The following is a 20,047-nucleotide window of genomic DNA, read 5'->3' as shown; positions in this document are numbered from 1 at the left end:
ATGATGAGATCGAATCTGTATTATTAAAAAAATTCGATGAAACCCTGTCAAAAGGGGCAATGATATGGTATCATAATTTACCATCTAACTCCATTGATTCTTTTGCTATGCTTGCAGATTGTTTCGTAAAAGCTCATCCTGGAGCCATAAAAGTCGAAACCAGAAAGTCGGACCTATTCAAAGTAATGCAACAGGATAATGAGATGCTAAGGGAGTTCGTAGCTCGTTTTCAAATGGAACGAATGGATCTGCCACCAGTCATAGACGATTGGGTTGTTCAAGATTTCACTCAAGGTCTAAATGAGCGGAGTTCGAGGGCTTCGCGGCGGCTGAAGCAAAATCTGATCGAGTACCCAGCTATTACTTGGACCGATGTGCACAATCGATATCAATCCAAAATAAGAGTTGAAGATGACCAGTTGACTTCTAGGACCATTACGAAAAAGCAAAAGTCGACCAGAGATCGATACCAGCCATATAGCGGGAACGATACTACTACTGAGTATCCGAGGCCTCTTTAAAATCAACATCGTACACAGGGGGGCTTTATCATTGAACACATCTGTGATAATTATCAAGTTCAGTGCAAAGAAAGTTACTTCATTATTTCATGACAAACAGTGTCTCAACGGGAAACATTGTAAGGGCCAAACGGTCGAAACAAACCATGCTTATATAACTGGCCCGAGCCCTGACGCAAAACACGAACCTATGTGTAATGACCTGCAAAGAAAGCTCTCTTCTTACCGATATTCTATGTTCAAGATTTTTTAGGCTACATTGCATCGAGTTCGAATCATTCGCTCGACTGCCACGCCTACGGGCTACCTTTATTTCGAGTTCGAGCAATCACTCACTCGACCATTATGCCTACGGGCTACATTGCATCGAGTTCGAATCATTCACTCGATTGCCAAGCCTACGGGCTACCTTTATTTTGAGTTCGAGCAATCACTCACTTGACCATTAAGCCTACGGGCTACTTTGACTATTACGCCTACGGGCTACATTGCATCGAGTTCGAATCATTCACTCGATTGCCAAGCCTACGGGCTACTTTTATTTCGAGTTCGAGCAATCACTCACTCGGCCATTATGCCTACGGACTACATTGCATCGAGTTCGAATCATTCACTCGATTGCCAAGACTACGGGCTACCTTTATTTCGAGTTTGAGCAATCACTCACTCGACCATTAAGCCTACGGGCTACTTTGACTATTACGCCTACGAGCTACATTGCATCAAGTTCGAATCATTCACTCGATTGCCAAGCCTACGGGCTACCTTTATTTCGAGTTCGAGCAATCACTCACTCGACCATTATGCCTACGAACTACATTGCATCGAGTTCGAATAATTCACTCGATTGCCGAGCCTACGGGCTACCTTTATTTCGAGTTTGAGCAATCACTCACTCGACCATTAAGCCTACGGTCTACTTTGACTATTATGCCTACGGGCTACATTGCATCGAGTTTGAATCATTCACTCGATTGCCAAGCCTACGGGCTACCTTTATTTTGAGTTCGAGCAATCACTCACTCGACCATTACGCTTACGGGCTACATTGCATCGAGTTCGAATCATTCACTCGATTGCCAAGCTTACGGGCTACCTTTATTTCGAGTTCGAGCAATCACTCACTCGGCCATTAAGCCTACGGGCTACATTGCATCGAGTTCGAATCATTTATTTGATTGCTAAGCCTACATGCTACATTTATTTCGAGTTCGGGTCATCACTCGCTCGACTATTATGCCTACGGGCTACTTTGACTATTACGCCTACGGGCTACATTGCATCGAGTTCGAATCATTTACTCGATTGCCAAGCCTACGGGCTACTTTTATTTCGAGTTCGAGCAATCACTCACTTGACCATTACGCCTACGGGCTACATTGCATCGAGTTCGAATCATTCACTCGATTGCCAAGCTTACGGGCTACCTTTATTTCGAGTTCGAGCAATCACTCACTCGGCCATTAAGCCTACGGGCTACATTGCATTGAGTTCGAATCATTCATTCGATTGCTAAGCCTACGGGCTACCTTTATTTCGAGTTCGGGTAATCACTCGCTCGACTATTACGCCTACGGTCTACATTATTTTGAGGAAAACTACTCATTTCTTCAAATTAAGACAAACACTTGACTATTTAAGCTGAAGGATGCTCGAGCCCGATAAAGCAGATGGGACTACCCACGAGGCCCAACGAAAGATTTGTATTTACACAAATTTTTGTACAAAAGCGGCGAGAACGCCATCAGAAGTTATCCGATTCGAAGCATGTGGGTCCTCGTTGAAAAGATAGGAAGCCCCTCCACATTCATCACTGATTAATCTTCTCCGGTCACCAAGGACCGAAGGTAACTAACAATTCTCACCGGAGAAGAAAAAATTCGGGTATCCTCGATAAAGTCGGGGACTATAAAGAAGCATAAGATGATCGAGCATTACATACGTCATGGTCGGGATAGATAAAAACATTAGTGTATATTTGATCGAGCTGCTGGAAAATCATATCGTTTCTCGCTACATCCTTTTCTGAGAAATGAGGGGACTATCTGTATACGGTCGAAATAGATTTCAGCCTTCTTACGTTCGATCGAGTTCGAGTGTTAAAAAGTCAGAATGAGATTTTAGGAGTGAGCTCTGAGGTCGGTACTAATGGACCTCGAGCCCGAAGGTCGCTCGAGGAGGCGGCTCAATAATCCCATCGAGCCCGTGACCGAATCGATCTGCAAGGCACTGTTTCGAGGTCGGAAATGCGCGACGCCCATCTCGAAGGTCGAAATCGATCCAAGGCCGAAGGGCTTGACCCAGTAACGAGTTCGAGCTAGTATCGAGCTCACAGATAAGAGTCGTTGCAACTACACCAAGAGAGAGAATCTTGGCCGGAATCAAGGAAGAGACAAGTCATGATGGGTCTTCCACTACATGTTTTTATTTTATTGTTTTTTGGTGATGACCCTCTTCTATAAAAGGGGAATCCTTGTAAGCTAGAAAGGGGGAGAAAAAAGGTCACTCCTTATATGGATAGTTATCCCCTCGTACTTGTTTTACTTATTTATTTATTTTTTGCTTATTATTTTCGTTCTTACAGTCAACAATACACATATTTCCATTTCTCTACGCGATTTATATCAAATTGTATCGCATATCCTTAGAACCATCAACAAATCTAATGTTATCCGATTTTTCCGGTAAACAATATTATATAGGCATGCGAAAGAAGAATTAAATATTTTATTTCATTGAGTATATCAATTAGAGTATTTTCTTCTACTTGAATAGTTTTTTCGTAATACTTATATTACAAAATAAGTCCAAAAATTAATATGGAACTAATTAGCTCAAGATATATACAGAAGCTATTGTAAAGTAAAAGTTAATCTAAGTTGAAGAGAATAAGAAGAATGAAAGGAGGAAGACATTTAAGTGCATGTCATTCATTTGTTATAGCATAATGTTTGGACTATGCCATAATGATTATTAATATAGCAAATGGTTGATCAAAGAATTTACTTACTGTTATAAAGAATTATAAGAGTAATTATTTAAAATATACTTGTTATATATAATATGACTAATATTTGGGGCCCTTTATTTTTTGGGGCCTAAAGCCTGGCTTTCGCTCCCTTGGGGTTGAGCCGTTTATGGACTGACATCTTATAAACTAAAAAAGGATAAATGATCAGCTTCGGAATTTGCTACGGATGGCTTTCAAGAAATATTAATTCTTTATCATAAGAAATTATCATTTTTATTGTTAATTTGGTAGGATAAGATCCAGCGAGGAAGAGCAAGTTAATAATAACTCACTCTATTAAAACAAACTACAGTACATAAATTAAAAAATAGACCGAACCCATTACCAAAAAACGATTCATAGAAGAAGAGATAAACCTTTACAACTTGTTTGAATGATTGTTACATGTTATTTTATAGTGTAGTGTGTTGTATTATATTGTTTTGGTAATATAATATTTGAATATATTGTATCGTTTGTCGTTATTTTATAATGTCATGCACCAGTAATACGGAAAATAAATTTATAATATTATAATAAAAAAATAAAGTACGGATATAATTATATTATATAAAAAAGTTAAAATAAAGAATAAAATATAATTATTTAACAATAAAAAAATAAAAAATAAGTGAAAAAAATAAAGTAATAATGAGATAACACAAAATCGATACGCTACGATACAATTTAAGCAAAAATCAAAACAAAAAGAGAAAACGATCAAAACTACCCCTCTACTACCTGAAAAGGATCACTTATGTCCTCCGTTCTACTTTCGGTCCTCTTTTACCCCTAACATTATAAAAGTGATGCAAAAGTACCCCTCCTCCGTTAGGACCTTCCACCATGGCTAATATTAGCCTATGTGGCCTGACATTATGCTGAGGTGAACACCACATAGCATGCCAGCTCACCTCTCAACCCCATTTTACCACTCCCTCCACCTTTTCTTCCACCAATTACCTCCCCCGCCATCATCACCTCCTTAGTACAAGAAAAATCAAAATAAAGAGAAGAAAAGCTCCATTACCGGCAGGTTACAAAGATCCAAACTACGAATCTTCTAATATTTACAAGCAATTAAACCCCTCGCCTAAATCACCAACACCCAAACAACATCTAAGGCTAAGAAACTTAAAAAAAGAAAAAAAAAACCTCAACTTCCTGCTGCCCACAACTATTCAACCAAGTCTAATATATGTTAATAGACTTATACCTCACCAATAACCACAACCTCATCCAAGTTCTTTGATTCAACTAATGCAGCACCAGCAAGGCAACAACATCCTTCAACTCAATGGCATCTGACAAGTTAATTTCAACTAAATTTTCACAGTTTAACACCAAATTGGTCAACCTCACATGAGTAAAAAACTTAGACCTTGATAGATTGATTGACCTCAACATTTTGTTGCATAAACTAATTGTAATTGTGAGTGAATTGGAGTGCCTGTAATTCTAGGACAAAGATCAAGATCAAGATTGATAACTTGAGGGTAATGTCCCAATCATAATATGCATGTAACGTTGAACTTAAGCAAGTTATGGATGTACGGAATGTTTTACTCATAGAATTAGGCGACCAAATGTGAGAACCAAGTTTTAAAGAAAGAGGTGATGATAGCGGTTGTGGGTGGGTGAAAGGGGAGGTAATTGGTGGAAGAAAAGATGGAGGGATTGGTAAAATGGGGTTGGACGGTGATGTGGCATGTCATCTCACAGTTCACCTCAGCATAATGTCAGGCCACATAGGCTGATTTAGCCATGATGGAAAGCCCTAACAGATGAAGAGTATTTTTGCATTATTTTTGTAATATTAGGGATAATAGTGGACCAAAAGTATAACGGAGAATGATCATTTACACATATTATAGGGATAGTTTTGACCCATTTCCCAAACAAAAATTATACTTCCATACAATACATAGGTATGAAACTATGACTCATTGTTTCGAAACAAGCTGTTAGGCAGGCTGGGGCTGGGCTCAGAAATAAATCCAATGTCACGCATCTCAATGAAGCGTGTCGTCATCTTTCGGTCTTCATCTCAACCACCTTCTCTTTTCTGCACTACTTATAAATCATTCCTTCTCTTGGAAACTAAATTCAATTACGTACGTTACACCCCTTGATTTCTACTACTTCTCTTTCTCATCATAATTCAAACACACAAATTCTCAAGCCCAAATCTTAGAATATGCAGAACGGTGCAGAGACCTATCGACGAATCGCCACCATCTCAGCTCACCTTAATCCTTCTCCTTCTTCTCATCAGGTTTCTATTTTTCTCTTTATTCTCTTCCCTTTCCTATTCCACTTTTGCATTCCTTTAGAATTAATCAATTAGTAGTAGTAGTAGTAGTGGCGAAACGGATCCAGACTTAAATAGCAAAATACCATTGAATTCGTTCTTACTTTTAACTTACTCTTCTCTACTTTTCTTAAGAAAAAAGGATTTTTGACTCGTACAAAATGTATCCTTACAACTTTTGGTGGTAAACATATCATGAAAAAAGTTTAAAGTTCATAGTTTTCAATTTTTTATATTTAAAAAGGGTCATTTTTTAAAAACAATTAGAAGGAAAGAATGCCATATAAAATAGAATCGCGGGAATGTAAGTTTATATTTTTAACACATTAGGTGATCTCTATGTTGCTCTCTTGATTCATTTACTACTAATTCTTAGTATGTTTTTGCACTCGGAATTTTCAATTAATCATACATACTGATTTTGTTATGTGTTTAAAACATACGTGCATTTGGGGCTTAAGATGGAGGGAGGTGTGGGTTTGAGCCGAGCTAATTGCAGGGCGAAAGGGGGTTCTCCTGGATTCAAAGTCGCGATCTTGGGTGCTGCAGGAGGTATTGGTCAGCCACTTGCTATGCTTATGAAAATGAATCCACTGGTGTCGGTTTTGCATCTCTATGATGTTGCTAATACTCCTGGTGTAACTGCTGATATTAGCCACATGGACACTGGTGCTGTGGTAATTTCTCTCCCTATTCACCTTCTTTTTGTAAAAAGGAAGTGCCGAATGTTTAAGCATATACTAGTATACATTATCATTATTATTTTGTTTTCAATAAATGTGAAAACTTTACTGTGAAGTGAAGCATGGAGTGAAGAATTAGACTAGTTAAAGAAAATAGAGTTGTCAAAAGAGATGATAGCAAAGTTGATAACAAAGATTATATAACTATTGTAATTGCATTAATACTTGTTGTGTGCAGAAAAAAATCCTAGCCATTATGAGATACAAGTGAAGCAGTTTGAATATAAAGACAGTTGAAGAATTGGAGAAACAAAATGAATGGAGTGAGATTAGGCAGGATTGTGGTGCCTAAATTCAGATAATTCTAATGTTTAGAGTCAATCTTCCAAAAGAATGACATTGTAGATGAAGATATAGCACGTAGAATAAAAATATGATGACTGAAATGGAGATTGCTATTTTCGTGTTATACGATAGCAATTAGGGAGATAACCTGTAGACATAAAGTAATAAGTAAGTTTTATAGTGCAGTTAAGATATTAGCAATGTTATCGGAAGTGAATGTGGGGTTTCTAACGGCCACATATCCACAAGATGAATTCGTAGAAATGCGATTGTTACAATGGATGTATGACTATACAAGGTTGGACAAAATCAGAGATGATCATATCTCATCAAAGGGTACAATTTAGCATATATAATGGAAGGAGACCCTTGGAGCAATGGTAAAGTTGTTTCCGTGTGACCTATAGGTCTCGGGTTAAAGCCGTTGAATTAGCCACTTATGCATTGCATCAGGGTAGACTGCCTACATCACACCCTTTGGGGTGCGTCCCTTCCCCGGATTCTGCATGAACGCATGATACTTTGTGCACCGGGCTACCCTTTTCAATGGACAAAATGAGAGGTGGTCTCCTTTATCAAAAAAATGAGAGTGGTCTCTTAAGATGTTTAGTATGTTATATGTAGATCTCCAGATGCAGCGGTTCATAGGTGCAATAATATGATGGAAGACGGTAAAAGGATACACGGTAGAGCTAAAATCATATAGAGAGAACTTGTCCAAAAAGACATACAATCTTTCAGAAGCGAATAGTAAACTCTATTAAGAAATAAAACATAGGAGAGTAAAGGATTCATGTAGGCGATATGAACTAGTTGGAATAATGGTTAGTGGTAAGGTTTACACTCATAGTAGATCCTTTGTTTGTCGGAAATCTTTTAGCTATGGTTAAGACTTATATTTGTGTAGTAAAATAAGGAGCTTTGAATTTTTAGCTTTAGAGAAATCTTACTTTGCATCAAAAGGCTTATTATATAGTACTCCCTCTGTCTCATATTATGTGTCGTGTATCTCTTTTACACTCTCCTTAAGAAATATTAATTAGGAAAGAGATTGGACTATTCTACCCTTATTTATATCTTAAGTAATCTCTCTTCATTGAATATTTATTCTATTTATGTATTATTTCCATCTTCAAAAACAACTATTATTAAGGGTAAAAAAGAAAAAAACAGTCAATTTTGTCTTGAACTTCTAAAATGACAAATAATTTGAGACAATTATTTTTAGTAACCACGACTGTTAATATGAGACGGAGGGAGTAATTGGAGTGCAATGTACCTAAATTGAGCAGAGTGAACAAGAAGTATTTATAGCCAATCTCTATTAATTTGGGATAGAGGCTTCTTTGTAACACTTGTGGGATAAAGGCATAGTTGATTGACTGTTCTTAAGCCTTACCAGCCTATTGCATTAAGCAGAACCGTCCTTTCAAAGTCTTCTGAGGTAGATTAATCTGAAATTACTAAAAGGTTTTGAGCTTCTAGGTAGGACTCAATAAAGTGATTTCTGAATCAACCAAAATTTATGGTGAAAAATCAAATAATCCGCTGAGATGTTAGAAGAGAGGAAACTAACATAGCAAACAGGAAATTGATTGGACGACTAAACATCGAACGGTCAAATTGATGCTAATCCTTTTTGTCCCCAATGGCTGTCTTCGGGCATGTAGACCCAAACTTAAACGAAGACGAACCCCAACGTCGCCCTTTACAACACTGTTCAGCGTTGCAAGTCTAGATACTTGCTTACGTCTGAGATATAGCCCATACTATAATGTTGTGTTCTTTTCTAGCTATGACAAGGGATATTATAATATATTTAAACAATTAACTTGAGTTTGTTGACTTCCAGGTGCGTGGTTTTCTAGGGCCTCAACAATTGGAAGATGCTCTCACTGGCATGGACCTTGTAATAATCCCTGCTGGTGTTCCTAGAAAACCAGGCATGACAAGAGATGATCTTTTCAACATCAATGCAGGAATTGTGAGGACTTTATGTGAAGGAATTGCCAAGTGCTGCCCTAAGGCCATTATTAACATAATTAGTAATCCTGTAAACTCTACAGTACCGATTGCTGCAGAGGTTTTCAAGAGGGCTGGCAGCTTTGATCCCAGGAGACTTTTGGGTGTGACTATGCTTGACATTGTCAGAGCCAATACATTTGTGGTATTCAAAGCTTTCTAAACTGTTTCTTTTCCGCATTTTCCCTCCTTCCACTTCCCTTTGAACAGAGTAGCTACTCAATGCTTAAAAAGATAGAAGCGGATACACAAGTGAACCAGTCATTAGCAGATTACCTCTGCTTTTCTTGACTGCCTATTTGGGCCAAAAATTGTTAGAACCATGTTATTAGCTCCATCCAGCAAATTGTTTTTGATCATTCCCAAAATGATGTCCAAATTCCTGAATGAAAAATTCATCCACTGTTCATTTTCTCTTGTATATCTTACCTGCTCAAATGCTAATGGACACCCTACTTTATTCTTGTAAATCAAACTTATCGAAAAGTCAACTTTATATCTATTTTAGATCAATTTTCCTCGTAAATACATTGTAATTTCACTGTTACTCTTAATACCTGTACTAGGCCAAACCTAGAAAATTTTGATGAAGTACTATTGTTACTGTCTGGAGTACAACTGATTTTAACCTAGTTCATTTTAAAACTCTAGTAGCACCGTGTACTGTTTCTTTTTATGCTTCACAGACCTGTTGCATTATTGACCTTGTGTACAAGAATAAATAGATTACAAGGACTCGGAGGTAATGTAGTATATTCCTGGTCTGAGACTCATATATCAGGCATCTGATCCTGGTATGATCAATGTGAAAGATATATACCTGAACATTGCTTAACATTATATTGTTATAGTCTCATAGAATACTCACAAAAATGACATTGATGGTTGTGTGCAACTGTGCTTACCAACTGAACACTCTTTCAGTTGTGCTTTGACATTTGATGTCGATCATCTGCCTGATCTAATATGTTTCATGTCATGAAGGCTGAAGTTTTGGGGCTTGATCCTAGGGAAGTGGATGTTCCAGTTGTGGGGGGCCATGCTGGGGTTACAATTCTACCTCTTCTTTCCCAGGTTTGGCAAACTTTGTTCAAACTGATTTTACCTGGTTCACAGGATCTTAGTAACCTAGAATTTCTCTTCACTTATCTAATGTTATTCAGGTTAAGCCTTCTTGTTCTTTTACCACAGAGGAAACTGAATACTTAACATCTCGTATACAAAATGGTGGAACTGAGGTTGTTGAGGTAAGATAAAATTGAAGGCTTGTTAAATTAGTCTTTTTGCTTATTAAAGTGAAGCATTTATTGTGCCTGGTTGGTACTTGGCACGATGCTTGTCCTGTAATGTTTTTGTTCTTCATAAACCTTATTGCATAATGTTTTTGTTATTGATATTTGACTTATCATAGACTTGCTACTGGTAGAGGTTTGTTTGACTTCAGATATTCATTGAAAACTTGCCCTGATCTTTGGGCAGGCAGAGAGTACTATTTCATGAAATGCTCCATATTACATGTTGGCCCATCATCTCTGAAACCATATTTTTACCCATACTGTCTTTGCCTTCACCGACAAAAGCAGTTTTTGATAAACTTCACCCTTTCTAAGAATGTTCAGCCATGTGTTTCCTGACACTGCACTTTTAGATGTCACAATTACAACGTAGAGGGGGTTTCAGTCCTTACTCTGAACGATTGCATTACTCTCACTTCCTCTTCTCACAGTAGTATATATTGACAAGGGACAGTCCTTATCTTCCACTTCTAATATGCAGTGCTAGCCTGCCCAGCATCATGTCTCAGCTCCATTGCCATAAGCTGTGGTCTCTCTCCTGGATTGATTTATCTTCTCTCTCCATCATCATCCCTTTTCCTTGCTACTCTCCTCTTGTAAACAAAGAAAAATTTCTGGATGGTATCGGTCATGGTTTATTTTGCTGTCATAACACCACAAATTACTGACTAAGCTAACCCCATTGGTGGAATTCATCTTTTGCTGAATGGACATGGTGCTCATTTTTGCAGGCAAAAGCTGGTACTGGTTCGGCAACTCTCTCTATGGTTAGAGCAACTTTGCACTCTTTATTTAATTTTCCCTTTTATTACAGTTGACAGTTCATATCATCCACGGTGATGCCAAATCATAAGTTTGTCCTAACATTACAGGCATATGCTGCGGTTAAATTTGCTGACGCATGTTTGCATGGATTGAGAGGAGATGCTGGCATTGTAGAATGTGCCTTTGTGTCTTCTCAGGCATGTATATTAGATCTTCTGCTAAATTTTCTCTACAGCATGTATTTGTTTACACCTCATGACATTGTCGTGGATACAGAAACCTCGGGTTTCATGACAGTTAGTAATGGTTAATCATCTTTCTAGGTGACTGAGCTTCCATTTTTCGCATCAAAAGTCCGGCTTGGCCGTAACGGAGTTGAAGAAATATACCCTCTTGGTCCCCTAAATGAATACGAGAGGTTAGTATTCTGATCAATCACCTTTTGAAATTACTGCCGTGTAATTGTGATGTTATTCATTAAAAAACTGGTCAGAATTTTCTCAACTACTGAATTTTGCAGGACTGGGCTTGAAAAGGCAAAGAAAGAGCTGGCAACAAGTATTCAGAAGGGTGTCGCCTTTGTAAAGAAATGAGCAGACAGCTAAATGACTTCCAAAAGATGCTTTTATGTGGCCATATATCTCAAATCCGCAGTTCCAGAAAATAAGAGTAGTTTCTTTGTTTTATTGAAGGGCACATCCTGTTCTACTTTTCTATAGATTGATTGCCTTAGGGTAGAAAATAAATGTAGTATCTGGTCATGTAAAATAATAAGTCCCCAGTTTATCTTAGACTTGCAAAGTCTTACATCTTTGAAGGAAGGTTCGTTATGGACTTTTTGACAGTATAGATATTAAAAGTCTCCAGTATCTTTTGTCTTATTTGTCGAAACCATTATCCTCATTATCAACCTATAGTATCATGTTTCAACACTCTTTCCTATTAGTTTTAGTATAATAATAATTTTCTCGACCAAAGCTAGTTAGTAATGCACATTGTCTTTGTAGAATGCACTTTTAACCCTACTAAACAGATTTGATATACGGATTTTGATAAACTGTTGCAGCAAAGAACATAAGACACTATAATGCAGTAGAGTAGTTCAAAGCTATCAGTTGTCCATTTTTATTCCAGAATTGGAAGTGCATATAGTGGCCTAGAAGCAAAGTATCTGAAAAGATTAAAAACAAATCTTAAGTAACATTAGATATTATTACTCTATTGTAATTTGACTTGACACAAACTTAAATAAAGAAGAAAACTTTTATAAAGAAGAAAGTAGTGCCAATCTTTTTGGATTAGAGGGAGTACTATTTATTATTATTTCTATTTTCAAACTTGTTAGTTGAAATGAGAAATTCAAAAAGCCACAACAAAGACTGAAGTCTAATTTTTGAGCAATTTCAAGTAATCCTTCATACTGTTGCATTATTTCATGAAAAAGAAGCTAGCAGTCACCGAACCAAGCTAAGTGTAGTTCTGGTTTGAGCACATGGTTTGGCGGAAGAAGAGCGAGTTACTGAAACCTATTCTTCTTCTCGAAAGATCAAATTCGACGAGGTTGTCCTGCATTTGATACGCACCAATGACAATTCCTTGTCCCCAATCTCGAGTACGTCGTTCCACAAAGGCTAGACATATGACATCCTCGTTAACTTTTACCAATGAGTTCGCTCCAGTAATTCTCCAATTCACATTTTTCTTGTCGAGAGCGACGTTAATTTCAGGAGCATTGAAGCCAAGGCGTGATATACCAATATCTCTTGAGTTAAAGCAAGTTGTAAAGGGTTCAACTGGAGGGACAGATCTAACCTCTTTTGGCATCTCATTAACAAAGGCTTTTGTTATGGCATTATAAATAGAAGGCAACATTATAGTATAAGGTACAGCCGTGCTAATACTCGTGCCAAATCCATTTTTCAATGAGAGTAATGTTTTATTAAGTGGCACATTTTTACCATTGATGCTAATGGATGAAACTTTTATATAGTACTCAGAGGACTTTTTATCTCGCACAATGTCATAGGGGCTGGTAAGTATAGGAGTATAAATAAGATCTCGTGAGGCATCAATGCCGCTATTAAGCAAATAAGGGCTGTTTCCAATGAAGATTATACCATTTCGTTCAGTTGATGAGCTCAAGCAAATGGCAAATTTTCGGCTGAATTTAAAAGCTGATGCAAATTGAGCAGGAACTGATACCGCACTTTGGTGTCCAAAACCAACCGTTCCTTTAACATCTTTACCGAGATCTTGAGTTACATATGATCCTGCGCAGCTGAATATAAACTTCGGAATGGTTGCAACAGGGCCTAGAAAACAATAAGTCAGAAGTTTTAACAAGAGGATTCAAAAGAGAGTTTAAGTCCTATACGTACTACGGTGTAAACATTATTTACATAATTATGTCATTTATAAGATAATAGGAAGTAAATATTTATGTTAAACATGTAATATATTGTTAATTAGCTATACAAATGATCATTAACTTGCTATTATAGGTTAAACTACACTGAAAGTATAACAGATATTTTTTACGATCACTACATATAATTTATATCCTTCCGAATATATATAAGAACACTACACCCTGGGTGCATTCTTGCACCCTAAAGCTATCTGTAAACTATCTTTACCACTTCATTTATGTCAAGAACATTCGATAATATACACACAACACACACAAAAAGTATGTTATTATCTTGCTAAATATAAAATTGTAAAGCAGAAAATTCAAGTGAACATCCTTCATTAAATATATAGTTCCGTCCTTATACCTGGAAAAGATTCGTTAATGGATTGGATTGACAAAACATCCTCGGCTATTTCACCACTTGTTAAGATTTCAACAAGTGGGTTTTCAACATGGTTATAGCATGCATCTTTGTTACATCCCGGACCACGTTGTACAAATCCCAGAAGACATTCTCCACATTGTGTGGTGCTAGCTAGTTTGCATTGTCTTGACTTGCAACGAGATGGCTTGTAAGTTGAGCTTTTGTAACCATTTTCACAATCAACCCATAGGCTATCACCAGCAAGATGGATAGCGAGTTTAAGGGGAACCAAAGGTGTTCTTTGTTGAATTTCAGTTATGTATTGTAGGCTGGAGGGGTCTTTTTTCACTGCAAGAAATAGAGTTTTAGGATGGAAAGTGGTTTTAGCTAGGCAATTAGTGGATATTATTATGAGAAGAAAGCAAAAAAATGGAAAGAGAGAGTAGTAGATAGAGTACGACATCATAATATGGAAATTTGATGATAAAGGAAAATAAGCAAATGATTTTATGTGAAATCTTGGATTCAATAGGCAATGTATTTATAGCTATATGATTTTTAAAAGTGGTGAAGTGGTGAGCGCACTCGGGAAGTCGGTGGCATTTTTGACCGTTTAATACCAGAATGATTCATCTCAAATTGTTCAAAAAAAATCTCTTTGTTAGCACATGTATTTTGTTCTCAACTTGGGGACTCGGTCTTTCACATGGGCCAATCCATGGCATTTCCCGTTGGAAGGGCAATGAAATTTCATAAAGACAAGATACATCATTTATTACCACATGCTTCAATTTTTTAAACAAAACCTAATTTCCTTCTTTCAGTGCTTAATAATTGATTGCTTAGGTTTTAAATCAGCAAAGTTTATATTCTCAGTTCACCTTTACTTGTTTACTATTGCTTTGCACGCCTCTTAAAAAATAATAAATGAAGTGACTAATTTATCATGATACCTATATTAATTAATGTATATTTATAATGGATTTGAGAAAATGATTTAAAATGTCTTATATTGATATGCAAAAAATGACAAGTAAAAGTAAAAATAAAAATTTATTTTTAAAATACTGGACAAGTAAAAGTAAGTGAATGGTATTATTCAAGCAAAAGAAATTTTAAAAATCACACTGCTTTGAAATAATTAATTCTCACATGTATAACTGGACAAGATTAGCAATTGAGGCTTCTTTTCCACTTCTTTCACAAACGGTCCACTTTCTTGACTATTTTCACTATTCATTTTGCACCCCACTTAAAAATAAATAAATGAAATGACTAATTTATTATGATACCCATATTAATTAATGTATATTTATAATGAATTTGAGAAAATGAGTTAAAATGTCTTATCTTGATATACAAAATGTGATAAATAAAAATAAAAATCTATTTTTAGAATATTGGACAAGTAAAAGTGAACGAAGGGTATTATTCAAGCAAAAGAATTTTTAAAAAATCACACTGCTTTGAAATAATTAATTCTCACATGTATAACTAGACAGGATTAGCAATTGAGGCTTCTTTTCCACTTCTTTCACAAACGGTCCCCTTTCTTGACTATTTCGACTAGTTTCTTTGTTCCTTGTCATCTAATTCGCGAAAATTAATAATTCCTACTATTTATAACAAGTGACCATTTTTCTTTTGACATATTCAATAAGGAAATGCGAACTCGTAAAAAAAATATATATTCACTAAATTAATCTTAATTAATTGTTACATTGACAGATTAGATAAGATAAATTTTGGAAAAATAAAATTAATTCCTTCTTAATTATGTAAATCAACACTTATTTTGGACCAAAATAAAAGATAAAATAGTCACTTATTATGGATCGGATGAAGTATCTAATATTTTAAATATAAGAGATTAACCGTACTTCGCATAAAAGTTTTTCTTCTCCCCTTCCTTTGATTTGAATTATTGTTATCTGTACCCTCGATCAATTTAATAGTCTTCGAAACTGAAACTCTTCTGGATATTAAAATGTTTTCCTATTCTAAGGCGAAGATCATGTTCAGAGATATGAATTTTATACGGTCTCGCAATTTTTTTATATTTAAGGTTCTTGAGAGCTGTTCTCTTTTTAAGATCTGCCACTACTTAGGATACTTTTTATTTTACTTGAAATATTTCCACGTTTCACAATTAGTTAGATGCACCGACGAGCTTTGCACTCCTTATTTCACTTTATAATTTAATTTATATAGGCTAATAATATTATTAAATTTGTAAGAACTGAAAAGAAATGGAGCTCCAATGGTGATCTCCAGAAGGTTCTGTGAGAGAAGGTTATAGAAAAAAATATGTCAGCTAATCCTAACACTCCTAACAAAATGTAACTAACTTTTTTTTTAGAACACGAAATTTTATTCATTACTAGAGACCATATAGGGAGATATATAACTGGATTGACTCCACTACTTCTTAAGATAGTAGAAGCAGAATTGTTCAACATGGCCAAATTATTCATAACACTAACACTAGTAGTAGTAGTAGCGCCATTAGATCTAAGATGGATGACGGGTGGATTTATCGCACTAAAACATTAAGGGGTCTAACGTGATCACAATTTGGGATAGTGGAACAGTGCATATACTCTAAGGCACGTGCATAGACGAGATTGCAGGTAAGTGGTTGGCATAATCTATGGAATGCATTACTATTTCTATTAATCCATAGATGCCAAAGTGCAAATGGAAGGAAGTCTTCCCATGATATTGAATGAAGCAGATTTTGTGGGGTCTGAGGCATTAATCCAGTGTAAATTATGGAGGTTTAACGAAGTGGTGTCCAGTCCAATTTCATTCCAGAAATGAAATGCATTGGGGCATTGAAGGAAGATGTGAACAATGGTTTCTTCTTCTTGTTGACAAATAGTGCACATAGGACCAATATGTATGTCAATATGGTTAAGATACGGCCTTATAGGGAGTCTATTGTGCATACATTGCCAAAGGTAGTGTTTGATTTTATTGAGAGTATTAAGGTTCCAAATCGATTGAATGCAGCTACGTCAAAACTAAATTTGGCTGAGTAGATAAGGGGTAGGGTGGATTTGGTGGAAAAAGAAGCCATTTGAGGTTAGGAATAAACTAGGGGTATCTGTACTAACCTAGGGGTATCCCTTTATTTTTTTTTTAAACCTAGGGGTATTTGTTGTAACATCACTACGTGATAAGTCCACTGAGTGGATAGTATTAATAATATAGTCGGTAGGGATGTACAAAGCAAACCGATAAATCGCACCAAATCGAGTCAAATCAGAAAAAAAACCCCGACTAGTGGTTTTGTTTGATTTGGTTTGGTAAGTAAAAGAAAAAAATCCGACTATAATAGGTTTGGTTTGGTATTAACTAAAATAAGTCAACCCGAGACCAAACCAACCCGATATTTATGTATGTAATTTTTAAAATTTATTTTATACAAAATAAATATTTATTATAATACAATTTATATATATTTCTTTTAATTTATCATTATTTTTTATTATTAACATTATATTTGGGCTTACAATTTTAGCTCACTCCATATACGTCTAGCAAGCCAAATAAAGCCCAAAAGGAATAACAAAAGTTAACAAATGTAAAAGAAAAAAGACCACTAAGACTGAGGTCATAACTCATAAGGCATCGACTTTTCCGCCAAAAGCATAATACTTTCCCCCTAAATCAAAGACCCCTAACTTCTTCCCACCCATATCAAAAACCCTAACTTCATCTTCCCCAAATTGAAGATTCCAAATGTCGTTGAAGCTTCTTTCTTCAGGTAAAAGTTCTTGAAACTTATTTCATTTATTGCTCATTTTCTCCTCTAAGTTTTGTTCTATGTCTAAGTTTTATCCTATTTCATAATCTTTTCTTCTAAATATTTTTTTAGTATTAATTTTTTGAACTTATTATCTTCAGAACCAATTACACACTCTAGTTTTCACTCCTTTCTTTGGGATTTTTGGGTCTTTTTCTGGTTCTGGAGATGAAAGAAATTTTCAGAAATATAACATTTTGCTTCGAAAGTGTCTTTCTTTTACTTAGTTTTATATCAGAAAGCTCATAAATATTGTTTTGAGATTACAATTTTATTTTCATGTGCAGGATACTTTTTTCGGATGAAAATTACAACTTCTGGACCAGATGTGTAGGTGATTGTAAACAACCCTCTAACTATGCCAACAGTAACTCCACAACAAGGTCAAGACGCTCCTCATCGATGCACTCCTCCTAAAAAGCAAAAACGAACAACTTGTCCAGTACCTTCTAAATCTGGAAATACTAGCAAAGAGACGTCTGGGATTTGGAATCATTTCTCCAAGTTTACTGCTAAATAAGGTAAATGTAGGGCATATGGTTCCTTATTGGGAAGATTAAAGTATGAAGATGTGGCAGGTGCTTTGAGTCGCTTATATAATCACTATAATGGTTCTTTTTATTTGAGGATTCTAATGGCAATATTAGAGGCGACACTAGTATGATGAGTGAAAATGGTGATCTGTTGCAATGTAATTGGGAAAAACACTTGGCAGATGAGGGAAATATTGAAAAAAGTCCGATCTTCAGATGTACTTGATGGATGATATGGTGAAGACAAAAGATTTTAATATATTGAGTTGGTGGAAAGCTTCATCTATAAATATCCAATTGTTTCAAAGATTGCAAGGGATGTTCTTTCTATTCCTATTTCTACTGTTGCGTCTGAGTCGGCTTTGTGAGCACCTAAATTTTTACTGTGCTTGAATATTTCCCGCTCCCATCTTCCCAGGCATGTCCCCACTCCACTTTATTTTGTCCCCCATGCTTGTCCACCATGCTTTGTCCCCCCATGCTTGTCCCCCACACTTTATCCCCACTCCACTCTCCTTTGTCCCCCATGCTTGTCCCCCATTCACTTGAACTCTTACGATAAACACCACCAAACTTCCAGCTAAAAGGGTCTCTCGGAACTAACCCCAAAGATCAGGAAAAACTCCATTAAAAACAACCTTAAAACCACCAGAAAATAGCTGAAAAATCAGCTCCAAACCAGCTTATCCCCACATCCAAAAACGCAACAAAACAGCCCCAAAATCCATTGAAACAACAACCAGAAACCCATTAGTTATAGCCGATACCTTTCAGTCCAACGACTCTATCCATAGTTTCAATGGAGTCGAGGTCCGAGTTGAGTCCGTCGAGGTTGACGACGTGATTTTTGGTCTATTCTCGATCTTTGGTATATGGTCGTATCAGTCTTTAAATTTGGTCACTGTACTCCAATTTTTGGAGATTTTTCATTAATATTAAAGGAAATCTTCTCCATTAAGGTACCTCTCTGATCATCTCTCTGTTGCTTTGGATGAATAATTTCAACACAAATTATTTCACTATTAGATGAGGCTAAAATTCATATTTTTTTGTTTGTTCTGAGCTTTAGTATAAATGAATGTTAAAATAGGTGTGATTATTGACCTGACTGTGAGCAGATTTGGCTTCAAAAGTTTTGTTTGAATGTTATTAATGCTTGTTGCTTCCGGTCAAGCATATTGTTTAATCCTCATTGTATCTGCAGTTTCCTAATAACTAAAGGCATGATAATTTGGTTAGTTCTATTACTAATATTAGTGCTAGTATCGGTAGCCTTCCGGTCATGTGAGTTTTGGTTTTATCTAATGTTATTAATGTGTTTGGTTGATGAAAGTTTACAATAGATCCCTATAGTATTTAATTTCTTCATTCATGTCATTCACTGTTCGCTCTTTTATGGCTTAGTTTTCTTATGATTGATTATTCATATATTAATTTAGTCAAATAAGTTTAATAATTTTTTTTAATAGCTAAATCATACATCTTTTTCCGCAAATTAATATCCATAAATCATGACCTCATAACAAACTCAAAGTAGTTTTTTTAAAAAAAAAAATCATGAATGCTCGTAGAATGCTTTAGGCGTGCTTTAATCCATTATCGTGGTTATGTATACGTTCGCGTGACGTAGCTATGATCCCAAAATAAATCAAGGTACGCGTCCGCGCAACTTTTAACCAAAAACAATCTTAATAATAAATGTTATTAATTGTGTATACGTACGCGTGACATGATTTTGGCACAATAAAAAATGGATTCACACACGTGATTCGTTTCAAAGATAATTTCATATTTGATTAATTAAAAGTGGATAGATAAAACATGAAAACCAATAAATTATAATTTATCCAAAAATTAATTCAAGCCAAGTTGTAGTCAATAAAGCGACCGTGCTAGAACCACGGGATTCGGAGAATGCCTTATACTTTCTCCCCGGTCAACAGAATTTCTTACCCGGACTTTATTTTCGCAGACCAA

General features: G+C 36.0%; 2 protein-coding genes across 2 annotated transcripts; one reads left to right on the top strand and one right to left on the bottom strand.

Moving 5' to 3' along the window:
• Positions 1–5,555: 5,555 nt before the first annotated feature.
• On the top strand, positions 5,556–11,833 carry LOC107775935 (malate dehydrogenase, glyoxysomal-like). Its single transcript, XM_016595747.2, has 9 exons — positions 5,556–5,806; positions 6,304–6,519; positions 8,723–9,037; positions 9,877–9,966; positions 10,056–10,139; positions 10,919–10,954; positions 11,060–11,149; positions 11,276–11,370; positions 11,473–11,833. Exons 1-9 carry the CDS (start codon positions 5,729–5,731, stop codon positions 11,543–11,545), a joined length of 1,077 nt encoding a protein of 358 aa, XP_016451233.1. The 5' UTR covers positions 5,556–5,728; the 3' UTR covers positions 11,546–11,833.
• Positions 11,834–12,320: 487 nt separating this feature from the next.
• Positions 12,321–14,255, bottom strand: LOC107775936 (putative aspartic proteinase GIP2). Its single transcript, XM_016595748.2, has 2 exons — positions 13,730–14,255; positions 12,321–13,264 (listed from the first exon to the last, which is right to left on the bottom strand). The coding sequence occupies exons 1-2, from the start codon at positions 14,193–14,195 to the stop codon at positions 12,420–12,422; spliced, it is 1,311 nt and encodes a 436-aa protein (XP_016451234.2). The 5' UTR covers positions 14,196–14,255; the 3' UTR covers positions 12,321–12,419.
• Positions 14,256–20,047: the final 5,792 nt, after the last annotated feature.

Source organism: Nicotiana tabacum, chromosome 17 (genome assembly GCF_000715075.1).
Source record: "Nicotiana tabacum cultivar K326 chromosome 17, ASM71507v2, whole genome shotgun sequence".
Lineage (NCBI taxonomy): Eukaryota > Viridiplantae > Streptophyta > Magnoliopsida > Solanales > Solanaceae > Nicotiana > Nicotiana tabacum.
This window is presented reverse-complemented; position numbering and strand designations above follow the sequence as displayed.